This window comes from Atta colombica, unplaced genomic scaffold (assembly GCF_001594045.1).
Source record: "Atta colombica isolate Treedump-2 unplaced genomic scaffold, Acol1.0 scaffold101, whole genome shotgun sequence".
Lineage (NCBI taxonomy): Eukaryota > Metazoa > Arthropoda > Insecta > Hymenoptera > Formicidae > Atta > Atta colombica.
The window spans coordinates 315,449-328,812 of record NW_017259186.1 but is presented as its reverse complement, the minus strand read 5'-3'; the positions used below and the strand labels follow the sequence as shown (position 1 = coordinate 328,812).

Here is a 13,364-nt window from a genome sequence, read left to right as displayed (position 1 = left end):
CGTGCGTGCGTGCGTGTGTATATATATATATAAAACTGGTTATATTAGAATTTTATGATTTTTGAAAATTGAAAAAAGTTTGTAACACTAATAATCTTATTTCTTTGATTTATAAATACAATAATATAAATAATATAATATAATACAATAAAATGATTAGACGATAATTAATTACATGATATAATAATGATTTTATTTATCTTAAGATTATAAAATATTAAAGAAGTAATAAATTAACTTAATATAATAAAGAGCGCCTTAAAGATCGGTCAAAATTGGAAATTTCGAATAATATTCTAGTTCATGAATTTAATTAATCTCAAATGTGACTGTTATATATACTCATGATTGTCCGAACGTTTCGACTCGCGATTATTAACATCTCAGATTGATTATGTTTTAATATCCGAATGTTTCGATGCACAGTCATAACATTTGTGATTAATTAAATTCATGAACTTAGAATATTATATTATTTGAAACTTCCAACTTTGACCGATCCTTTAAGGCATCTTATTATCGCTATCGTTAACTGATGATAGACAATTCTGGAAAAACACATGGCTCATTGTCAATAGTTAACTGACTGTCGATAGCGACAATCGATAAAACGTTTAGAGAATTCCGCAACTGAACGCAAGGATTATCTAGCGATATATTATTATCTTTGATCGACTATAATTCAAAAATTATTGTATTGGGTTGTCCGGAAAGTTCGTGCCGACTAACCTATATAATTTAATAAATGTATACTAAAATTTAAATTTTCTGCGTTTCAATTTTCCTTCAACATCGGCACGAACTTTCCGGACAACCCAATAGTTTCATTTTCATATTACTATTTTTTATATTTTATCTCTAAAATACGCTATAAAAGTGTTGTACGGTGATTGTAAGGCACTCATAATTTAACAAAATAATATATTGACCTTATGGGATATCCATTTGTATCAATATAATTGCTACTAGTTTCCTCATTAATCATAGAATTTGTCATCAAGTGTAATGGTGTCACACTGACATATATTTTTGGCGGGGGCTTCAATGGTAAAAAAGATCCAATTCTCCTTACAATACTTCTTCTTTTACCATAATATTTAATGTCGCCCATCTGTAAGAAAAAAAATTAATGTTCAAAATTTTATAAAAAATTTTTTCAAGATATGTGAAGTTTTCAAGATATGAAGTAAAAATGGTTCGGGGAGAGAGAGAAAGCGAAAGCAAGAGTATATTTATACTCAAAACTTAAAATATTATTGTTAATTTTAATCATAAGCCTGTGATAAAATACATACATGATTTCTGTACACAGAGATATTTATTTTCTAAATTATAATTATATTAATAATATCAAAGTAATTAATTACGTATGTTTATATTTAAAATAAGAAATTAAATCAAGGGCTCGAATAATTAAAATTAAAACAAATAAATAATAAAAGAGCTACGATGCTAGATGTTCGTTGCTACTAGCTGGATATTCGTTGCTAACAATTCAATTTAATGTTTAAAAATTAATAATAAAACAAAACATTTTCGGATCATTCTCAATGTGACAAGAATAATTACAGTGTAATAAAATTAATTGTTTTCGTTTTTTACAATTCTTTCTTATGCATCATGTTGGTCAGTTGGTATTGCATTGTTGTCCATTTTTTTAAAAACTGATAGGTGCTTCCAATGTTTGTAAATACTTATATTCGCTTGCTATTTTCCTCTTGATTATTATTGTACTGATTCGTGAATGTGTAATTTCTAATGGTAATAATAGAGAAAAGTTACAATTTTGAAGCTAGATATAATTAATTAAGAGTCTGTGTGATAATGTCTGTATCTAATAAAATAATGTAACCTAAATAGGAAAATCCGCAAATACATCGTTAATAAGATTTCTTGAAACAGAGCTTTTAAAATTTGGAAAATAGGAGAGGATAACAAATGGGGACCATTAGGATAATGATTGAACTAACGAAAGATATCTATCGGAGAATAATTTCGTGTGACTATGTTTATTTAATCTTGCGTCTGTTTCTTTATAAAGACCAATCTCGATCGGTCTTTAGCAGTTTTATTCTTAATTTTTAAATATTAAATTGAATTATTTTAGCAACGAACATCTAGCTAAGCTCGTAGCCCTTTTATTATTTATTTGTTTTAATTTATATTTAAATTATTTCTTTTAGTATGTGCAAAGAACATGGCCGAATAAGCATATAAAAAATGCTCCCAAACCAAATCCAATTTCGAGTACATCACATTGTTAAACTCGATAAAAGATTATTTTATATAAAATTTTAACCTGTTAAACGCATGATGTGCAAATTCTGACCGAGCAACCTCCTCGTGGTGCACATTGGATAACACAAATGCTGGCGATACTTAACTAAAATCTTGCAAAATAGGATTTACTTTGGAATCTAATAATTCAGCTCCTAAGCAATCTAAAACAATTTTTTTTGCCATTTTAAAGGAAAAGTTCTCGGCTTTAAAACTGATGTGGTGACGTTTTTTGCCTGGAAGGCTGCAATCGTCATGATATTTTCAAGACTCTAATACTCTCTGTTTTTGGTTTTCACGAAAAAAAAAAAAACAGTTTAATGAGACGAAAAATTCACTTAAGTTATTTCAAAGTAGAAGTTTATCCTTTAAAACGCGTCAAGAAAAAATATCCTGTGACTCCTGGAAACCGAGATATTAGTTCTTAAAATCAACAAAATTTGCAGGTTTTAAAATGCTCCTCTAATTTATTTTAAATACATAGCCCACCCCTGAACATACAGATTGATAAAATATTAAACATAGGGAAAATATAGTGCTTATTTTATTAATAAGATCTTGATGAACTATCTTCAATATAGATAGATCTTGTTGGAATCATACAAGAATAGGCATCAGTACAATATATCATTTTTCTAACTTACAATTAAGATCATTATGGTCATTAAGAGTCAATTATGGGTCACAATATACACTCAAAAGGATCAAAAAGATATTTGCATATTTTTATGAATTTTGTTTGCGAAAACTATTAACTTTATTCAAAAATTTTGATCAATATTTTATATAATCAATGATCTATGTGTATATATTAGTAAGTGTTACATAAAACTTTTAATTAAAAAAAATAAATAATTTTGTACAAAAAATTACATTTTTTATATTTACAAGTATGCATTTAAACGCCATTTTGTCAAAATTGAGAATGTAAAATTGGCTCTCTCTCTCTCTCTCTCTCTCTCTCTCTCTCTCTCTCTCTCTCTCTCTCTCTCTCCTCCCTCCCACCCTCCCTCCCTTTCTCCCCCCTCCTCTCTCTCTCTCTACGACAAACATTTAATATATATATTTCAAGAATTTATTGGATTTTTTGTTAAAAATAATCTATATGAAAACTGTAATTATCATAAATTACTATTGTTATTAGTATCAATATAGTTGTGCTGGCGCTATTTGTTAATATTTTTAATTAAAAATGTACAAGGATCGTTCGATAAGTCAAGTAAATTTGCGAGATGGTGCCATAATAAACTGTGTAGTACATGGCCAGAAAGTAACACTATTCAAACTTGTCTCATACTAAGTTTCAGCCAAAAGCAACACTTAATTTACATGTGGACGTTGAAAATGAACATGGCAGCAGTTGTCATAAAAATGGAGAAGATGAATTCCATGCAGTAATTAAACATTTTTATTTAAAGAAGTAGACGGCTGCGCAGATCAGAGTCGAGTTGAACGAAGTTCATGGGGACTTTGCACAGTGTTGTTGATCATTTCTTTTTTTGGATTAATGAATTCAAAAGAGACCGGACATCAACCAAAGATGAAGCCCCGAAAGTCCAGTTGAAGTCACTATGTCAGAAATGATTAAAAAAAATCCATCGTATCGTTATGGAAGATCGCCGAATGAAAGTGCATGACATAGCTAAAAATTGTAGGCATCTCAGTAGATAGAGAGATAATATCTTGTACAAAGAATTAGAAATGAAAAAGCTTTGTGCACGATGGGTATTGCTGTTGCTGACCATCGACCAAAAACGCACGCGAAAAGACATTTCACAGCAGTGTTTGTCGATGCATAAGCGCAATCCACAAGACTTTTGACGTCGATTCGTGACCGTAGACAAGACTTGAATCCAACACTACACATCCGAGTCAAAACAGAAGTCGAAGCAGTGAATAGTGCCTGGTGAATGTGCCCCGAAGAAGGCGAAGACTGTTTTGTCGGCCGGGAAGATAATGGCCACTGTTTGTTGGGCTCCCCAAGGAATCATCTTCGTTGACTACTTACAGAAGAGTCAAACAGTCACAGGAGCATATTATTCTACTTTCGAATCGTTTGTACGAAAAGCTGCGAATGAAACGGCCGAGATTGGCGCGCAAAAAGGTCATCTTTCACCATGACAACGCTCCAGCTTTATAATCGGAATGGCAAAATTGCATGAATTAAGAATTGCTGCTCTATTTACCCTATTCTTCTGATTTGATTCCTTATAACTTTCTATTCTCAAACCTCAAGGAGAAAGAAATTTTCCTAATGAGGAAATTGCTGCTATGGTATTTTGAAGACCTCGAAACTTCCTATTTTTCCGAAAGGATCAAAAAATTGGAATACCGTTGGACTAAGTGTATAAAATTCCAAGGAGACGACGTCGAAAAGTGAAAAAGAATTTTCCGGAAAATAGGTGATTTTATTGCTGACTTATCGAACGACCCTCGTATGTAAATGTTATGTAATTTACTATAAAAAATAAAAAAAAAATTGTAAAAGCTCATTAATTCTTAAGTATCGATAACAAATATTTTTATAGAGTAACTTTCCTAACTTTCTAATTAACATATATCTCTTATGGAAAAAACTCAAATCATTTGAGCGTTTACACTTAATTTAGAGTTATTTCGACCGATGTGAACCTGGCGCTCAATTTTATCAAAAATAAAAATTAATATCACAGGCCGTTTATATTTCGTTTGTACTTGTTTGTACCGATCATTATTTCGTTTGTATCTCAAACAGTTAAATAAAAAATGAAAAATAAAAAATGGCCAGCGCGCAACTTTAAGATTTTTTAATTTCATTTATGCCATTCGAAAGCGAATCGTTAGTACCCGTTTGTACCTCTCCTACTTTCATTTGTATCTCAAAGGGTTCGGAGATACAGCGCGTTTCAGTTTTTACGCAACCCCTATATAGCGAACTTAACCAATTTTCAAAATATTGAAATGGGACCAACGGCATTCGAAAGAAAATCGTTTGTACCTATTTGTACCTCACCTATCGCCGTTGGTTCCATTTCGATATCTTTAAAAATGATCGATTTCCCCTCTTGGCACATTTTCGAAATTTTAAAATCGCTGTATCTCCGAATCTTTTGAGATACAAACGAAAGTAGGAGAAGTACAAACGATTCTCTTTCCAATGCCGTTAGTCCCATTTCGATATTTTGAAAATTGGCTAAATTTGCTATATAGAGGTTGCGCAAAAACTGAAACGCGCTGTATCTCCGAACCCTTCGAGATACAAACGAAAGTAGGAGAGGTACAAACAGGTACAAACGATTCTCTTTCGAATGCCGTTAGTCCCATTTCGATATCTTTAAAATTAGCTAAATTTGCTATATAGAGGTTGCGCAAAAACTGAAACGCGCTGTATCTCCGAACCCTTCGAGATACAAACGAAAGTAGGAGAGGTACAAATAGGTACAAGCGATTCTCTTTCGAATGCCGTTAGTCCCATTTCGATATCTTTAAAATTGGTTAAATTTGCTATATAGGAGTTGCGCAAAAACTGAAACGCGCTGTATCTCCGAACCCTTCGAGATACAAACGAAAGTAGGAGAGACACAAACGGAATACAAAAATTCTCTTTCGAATGGACATAAATTAAATTAAAAAATCTTAAAGTTGCGCGCTGGCCATTCTTTATTTTTCACTTTTTGTTTAACTGTTTGAGGTACAAACGAAATAATGATCGGTACAAACAAGTACAAACGGCTTGCAGTATTAATTTTTATTTTTGATAAAGTTGAGTGCCAGGTTCACATCGGTGTTATTTCGGAACTGCTGAACATTTATCCTCAATTTGAGAGTTAATTCAAGTGTTATTCTTAAAATTGTATTATTTATTCTATAAAATTACTTTATTCAATTTTATTGCTAAAACACGTATTATTAATCTGCATCATTTCGGATTTTTCACACGACAAAATTATAATTGAAAAAAAACTTTCCCCCTATTTGGAAACTAATTTCCTCATTTTCCTAAGCGATCACCAATCCAATCTTGTATCTATCCAACGGTGCTTTGCAATCGTACAGGAACTGCTACTTCGAGGATTCACGAATTTTTAACGTTAATGGATGTATAACTACATATCTTGACATATCTGATCAATAGATATTATTAAAAAGACATTTCATATATAGTTAAAATATACTATTTTCTGTGATGTCCATATTCAATATTTCAGCGTTAATATATATTCAATCAAAAAGATTAACACTCAAGTAACTCTTAACACTCAATTTTGAAAATAATACTCAAAGGTTTAAATCATTTATTAGTTGAAACATTGAGTGTCAATTCAAGCATTGAGAGTAAACTTTTAAATGTTTATAGCGTATACACTCAAACTTAAATGTGAATACTCAGTTATTGGGTTACACTTTCAATCTTTTAATCTATACACTCAATTTTAAATATAAACATTCGATGTTTGAATATACTCCATATTCAATATTTCAGCGTTAATATATATTCAATCAAAAAGATTAACACTTAAGTAACTCTTAACATTCAATTTTGAAAATAATACTCAAAAGTTTAAATCATTTATTAGCTGAAACATTGAGTGTCAATTCAAGCATTGAGAGTAAACTTTTAAATGTTTATAACGTATACCCTCAAACTTAAATGTGAATACTCAGTTATTGGGTTAACTTTCAATCTTTTAATGTATATACTTAATTTTAAATATAAATTTAAATATAAACATTCGATGTTTGAATATACTGTGTATTAATTTAATGTTTCAGTATAAATACTCAAACATTAAAAAAAAACTTAACCTGCAGTATAAAGATTCAATTTAAGAGCATACATAAATTTGAGAGTAAAATTGGGCGTTAGCATTCAATTTTGAGAGTATTTTTCATAAAGAATTTATCAAAATATTTTAATAAAGACATGATTGACATAATCTTTTCGCAAATTACAAATCTTGTTAATAAATAATCTATAATATTATTAGATATACAACTTTGCTTCCGCCGTTTTCCTATAGATGGCGGTAAGTGGTGGTCGAAATAAATAAATCATAGATGTCATACAATAAACTTGGGCATCTGTCAACATAATCCCATAGAAACATTAGTCGATTTGTGTCTGCATCATAAAGTTATTCTCGATTGCAAATGTTAGTTTACGAGCCAAATTCTCGTCATTTGCGGGAGGTTTTAATTTTTTCAATATGAAGAAATCTGCGGCTGAGGCTTATCGAATGCTCTCAAATACTTATGGTGAGGCCGCTATTAGTGAAAGAATGTGTCGCGAGTGGTTTTAACGCTTCAAGAACGGTGATTTTGACGTCGAAGACCGGCATAGCGGTGGAAGAGAGAAGATTTTTGAAGATGCAGAATTGGAGGTATTACTTGAGCAAGACTCGTGTCAAAATCAAGAAGAATTGGCACGATCATTGGGAGTGACTCAACAAGCCATTTCAAAACATCTCAAAGCCATGGGAATGATTCAGAAGCAAGGAAATTGGGTGCATACGAATTGAAGCCGAGAGATGTTGAACGGCGTTTGTTTGCTTGTGAACAGCTGCTTGAAAGGCAAAGACGGAAGGGATTTCTGCATCGCATTGTGACTGACGACGAAAAATGGGTTCATTACGATAATCCCAAGCGCAGAAAATCATGGGGAGTTCCCGGCCATGCTTCCACGTCGACGGCCAAACCAAATATTCACGGCTCCAAGATCATGCTCTGTATTTGGTAGGACCAGCTCGGCGTAGTATATTATGAACTGTTAAAACCGACTGAAACAATCACAGGCGATCGATATCGAACGCAATTGATGCGTTTGAGCCGAGCATTGAAAGACAAACGGCCGCAATACAACGAGAGACACGATAAAGTGATTTTGCAGCATGACAATGCTCGACCCCATGTTGCGAAAGTGGTCAAGACATACTTGGAAACGTTGAAATGGGGAGTCCTACCCGCCGTATTCTCCCCCTCTGACTATCACTTGTTTCGATCAATGGCACACGGCCTGGCTGATCAGCACTTTCGGTCTTATGAAGAAGTAAAAAATTGGATCGATTCGTGGATAGCCTCAAAAGATGATCAGTTTTTTCGTTACCCGAAATATGAGAGAAAGTAGTGGCTAGCGATGGACAATACTTGAATCATAAATATATAACCAGTTTTTTACAATTAAGCCTCGAATTTCGGAAAAAAACGGCGGAAGCAAAGTTGTACACCTAATAAATAAAGTGTATGTATCTCAAATAGCATGCATGTATTCCCAAAACACACACATTATTCTAGAGATCTTCCTGAGAACGTCCTTTCAGGACGTTTTCATAATATTTTTGAAAAAGACGTCCTTTGAACATCCTGTTATATGGAAATTTAATAAGTTTTTACTTAAGACTCCTGAGTAGTGAGAGTCGCGGCGGCCATGTTATTGGAATCATAACAGTCACAGGCAAAAAATGGGTATAAAGAGAGTGACGCCAATTAGTCGGAAGTCGCTATTTGGTGTCCTACATCCGGGGAATTTATGACGCAATTCCTCATCTTAACTCCTTCTTTCTTTAACGTTGTCTTCTTTCTAATTAACAGCAAAGCGGAACCAATCAGCATTAGACACATGCATTGACTCTCTTTATAGCCACTCTAGAGAAATGACGTTGATTTATGTTGCCATTTGTAAATAAAGATATATAATTTGGACAAATCTAAATGATGAGATTGCTTTAAAAATGGGCAAAAACTGTCCTTTCTTCCCATGACCAGTCATAAATGATCGTAAAAGGTACATAAAGTGAGTTATATTCGAACAGAAACCCACAGTTTAACAGCTGTTGAAACGAGTGAAATATATGCTTTTACGTATAAAATTCTAAGATAAGATAGTTTCTGCCCATTTTTAAAACTTTCATAAGTAGAGACAAATCACATTTTCACAATTAAGCAAATAATAACGAAATAGCAAAAACTTCATCGTCAAAACGTCACTTTTCCACGCCTATATAAGTTCAGGCATTTATCATGGCGAGGCGCTGTAACCATCGACATATACCCTGCATTCATTTACGTAGCGGTTAACGTATAGATTTCTTTATCCTTGTTGTTTACCGAGTTAAACAAGAAATTAAATGATATTCTCTATGCTAATCACTGCGTAAACGAATGCACCCATAGAATGGACCGATGACGGTGGTGGGTACAGAAACACGAGTAGAATGAGAGGCAAATAAATGGATACAGAGAGAATCAAGGGAGATTAGAACGGACTTATCCAGAAATCGTCATTTATAGTGCACCGTTAAAAAGTGAGTAGGAATATGATAAGAGCGTGATGGAACATACGGTGCTGCACACAGTATTGTACTGCACTAATATTGTGTGTATGACATATATGTACACGCACGCACGCACGCACGCACGCACGCACGCACGCACGCACGCACGCACGCACGCACGCACGCACGCACGCACGCACGCACGCACGCACGCACATTTGCGGAAATGCATTATAAATGGCGAAACCAATTAAAAAAAGAGAATTCTCTGCTCCATTCTCTCTTAATTCTCTCTGAATGGATGACGTTCTTTCTATTTACTAATGAGTTGAAGCAGTACTGCTGGATCAACAACTAATCAGGCTTAGTAAACAGAGAAAGAACGTTCATCCATTTATCTGCCTCTTATTCTACTCATATTTCTACCCCCACTATCCTCATAGTCCATTCTATATGTCGATGGCTGTAATACACACAAAGCCCATGTACATATGCTCACTTTCGATGCACCGAGAGTATATGTATAGACGGTCACAGAAAGGTTGCAATACTTTTTTTTCAATAGATTTCGAAATACACTCTACTCACCAAGCGATTGGTTCTTATTTGTTGATCTATGAATAAGAATCAATCGTTCGGTGAGCAAACTGTATTCCGAAATTCATAAAAAATAAAGTGTTGCAACTTTTCTGTAACCGGTTGTATATGGGCTGTACTTGTGTATATGGCTACCAGTTTCGCCAGGCCGCCGTCTGATTCTATGTCGCCATCGTCAATGCAGAGTTCTTGGCTGAATACTCAGGAGTCTTATGCCCATTTCCACCAACGTAGATTAATTTTAATTTCAGTTCAACTAATTCTTCGTCTTTTTCTTCTTTAGAAAAAGATAAAGAGTAAATTGGACCGAGATTAAATTAGTTTATTAATCTTTTGATAGAAACGGGCATTAAGGGGGTATTTTAGTCACGGGACAAATCGTTTTTTTACAAGTATTTAGCATAGAAAATATGTCTATAAGAAGAATTAACCCGATTTGCAAAATTATTAGGTGTACAACTTTGCTTCCGCCGTTTTTTTCCGAAATTCGAGGCTTTATTGTAAAAAACTGGTTATACATTTATGATTCAAAGTATTGTCCATCGCTGGCCATTACTTTCTCCCATCTTTCGGGTAGCGTACGAATCCCGCGTCGAAAAAACTGGTCATCTTTTGAGGTTATCCACGAATCGATCCAATTTTTTACTTCTTCATAAGAAGTGCTGGTCAGCCAGGTCGTGTGCCATTGATCGAAACAAGTGATAGTCAGAGGGAGCAACGGCGGGGAATACGGCGGGTGGGGTAGGACTTCCCATTTCAACGTTTCCAAGTATGTCTTGATCACTTTCGCAACATGGGGTCGAGCATTGTCATGCTGCAAAATCACTTTATCGTGTCTCTCGTTGTATTGCGGCCGTTTGTCTTTCAATGCTCGGCTCAAACATCAATTGCGTTCGATACCGATCAATACCGATCGCCTGTGATTGTTTCAGTCGGTTTTAACATTTCATAATACACTACGCCGAGCGTACGTCCCACCAAATATAGAGCATGACCTTGGACGTCAAAATCACCGTTCTTGAAGCGTTGAAACCACTCACGACACGTTCTTTCACTAATAGCGGCCTCACCATAAGTATTTGAGAGCATTCGATGAGCCTCAGCCGCAGATTTCTTCATATTGAAGCAAAAAATTAAAACCTCCTGCAAATGACGAGAATTTGGCTCGTAAACTGACATCTTCAATCGAGAATAACTTTATGATGCAGACACAAATCGACTAATGTTTCTATGGCGTTATGTTGACAGATGCCCAAATTTATTGTATGACGTCTATGATCTATTTATTTCGACCATCACTTATCGCTAAAGCCATCTATACGAAAACGGCGGAAGCAAAGTTGTAGCACCTGATAACAAAGTTATAGCACCTGATAGGGAGCGGTCTTCGACTCGTTTTTTAACCTCGTGGCGCACAATAAAGCATTGTTAATCGACATTTTTATTTCGGCTAAGAAAAACCGTTATTCTTAAAAGGCCTTGTATTTTTGGAATGGGGTCTTTCTAAAGGATCTGATGACCAAGTTTGACTTTCCTGTAAAGGAAATTTTAACATTATTTTCTCGGTTTAATGTGGCTTTGAATGTTAAGGTGAGCGGACGCAAATTGTTTATTTACACGCACAATATTAAAAATGGACAAAAAAGGTAAGAAATTTAATCGAGTTCGTATATATTGTATCAATTTTAAAAGTTATGAATGGGAATGACTCTCAGCAAGCGGAGATGTACGCAAACTCCCAGGACAAAACTCGGAGCAGCACTGAACTTCGCTAAAGAGAGAAAATCAAGTCGTAGGGAAGAGAGAGAACTTCTGCAGGATTTCTATGAGCAAGATGAAGATTTTCTCTATGGGCCCGGATTAGCTGATTGATCGTAAGTAAAATTATCAATACTCTATATATCAATACGAAAAACTTTAAACGTGTTTTTCAAATTGGCTCTCATGATATCTCGAAAACCAGTTGACCAATCGAATCGAGCATGTGCATACATCTTCAGCACATATGTGGCTATAGTCCCTACCACGATTAAGTTGAAATATATTTTTTGTAATTTTTACAACTATTTTGGTAAAAAAAATGGCAAAAATCGAAACTTAATTTTCGACATGACGTCATTTTTTAAATTTTCAGTTTTTTTTCGTTCTGGTACCTGCTATAGTCAAACTCATATTAATTAAGAATTTCTTTTTCTATCATTACAAGAAAAAATTCTAATATACTCAGACAACATTATGTCTAAAATGCGGACATAAGACGTCTTGAACTATCTTGAAAAGGTCTTATATCTGTATTTTGGACATAATCTGAGTAAAGAGGCCCTGTAGAAGACTTTAAGACCTCAGCACAATAATAGTCATAACCGAGTCATAAATCGTAGTCATATGTCAACGCACAATATTTTGGCGTATCTGTATGCCGTATCACATTACGCGTTGATCTCTTGTGATGATAACGTGTCTACATCAGTGGTCATCTTTTTTAAAATTACAAATCGTTAACGGCAAGTGACAAGTGAGTAAACATAATTACATCATATAACTTTTCAAGTATTTTAATACTTTAGATATAAATTGTCAATGCATATGTAACGAAATAATGTCTAACAAATTTCGAAATGATTAAAAAACATAATCTTATATCTGAAGTTCTTCGTATTGGGTTGTCCGGAAAGTTCGTGCCGATTTTGAAGAAAAATTGAAACGCAGATTTAAATTTTAGTATATATTTATTAAATTTAAATCTTTTGCGGCACGAACTTTCCGGACAATCCAATACATTAATCGAATCAGTATATATGCAAAAATTTTTATTCATTTGCAATAATAAGTTTGCAATAATAGTTGTAATAATACAGTTGTTAACAATTGTAACAATTGTACATTGTTAATAATTATATTATGACAACATTGCAAATGAATAAAAATTTGTTATTTCTTATTTCTGCCAGATTCTTTCGTTTTATACAAAATCGCATCAAATAAGCCTAATTTTATTGATTTTTGAGCTGCGAGGTGCTAAATTATATAATTAGGGGAGACTGCGAGGATAGTTGATACATGAGACAGGTCTGTTCCTTATTGCTGCACTTTCTGAACTAGTGCACACGTGATACAATAAATTGAAATGAAATAAACATATATTTGTGCAGCAATAAAAAACACTTTAATGTTGATATATTAGATATAAGAAAGTTTTATGATATATAAGAAAAAGAGAAAACTGTTTAGATATATTAT

General features: G+C 33.7%; 1 protein-coding gene across 2 annotated transcripts in view; it reads right to left on the bottom strand.

Moving 5' to 3' along the window:
* LOC108686982 (mitochondrial fission regulator 2-like) overlaps positions 1 to 13,364 on the bottom strand; it is a 20,818-nt gene that overhangs the window by 4,290 nt on the left and 3,164 nt on the right. Inside the window, exons 2-3 of one of the 2 annotated variants that reach the window (XM_018192521.1) lie at positions 11,495 to 11,658; positions 930 to 1,111 (exon numbers count right to left, since the gene is read on the bottom strand). In XM_018192521.1, the coding sequence (XP_018048010.1) occupies positions 930 to 1,111; positions 11,495 to 11,563 (251 nt within the window). In that variant the 5' untranslated portion in view covers positions 11,564 to 11,658. The remainder of the gene's footprint in view (positions 1 to 929; positions 1,112 to 11,494; positions 11,659 to 13,364) is intronic. The other variant, XM_018192530.1, reaches the window with a different exon arrangement.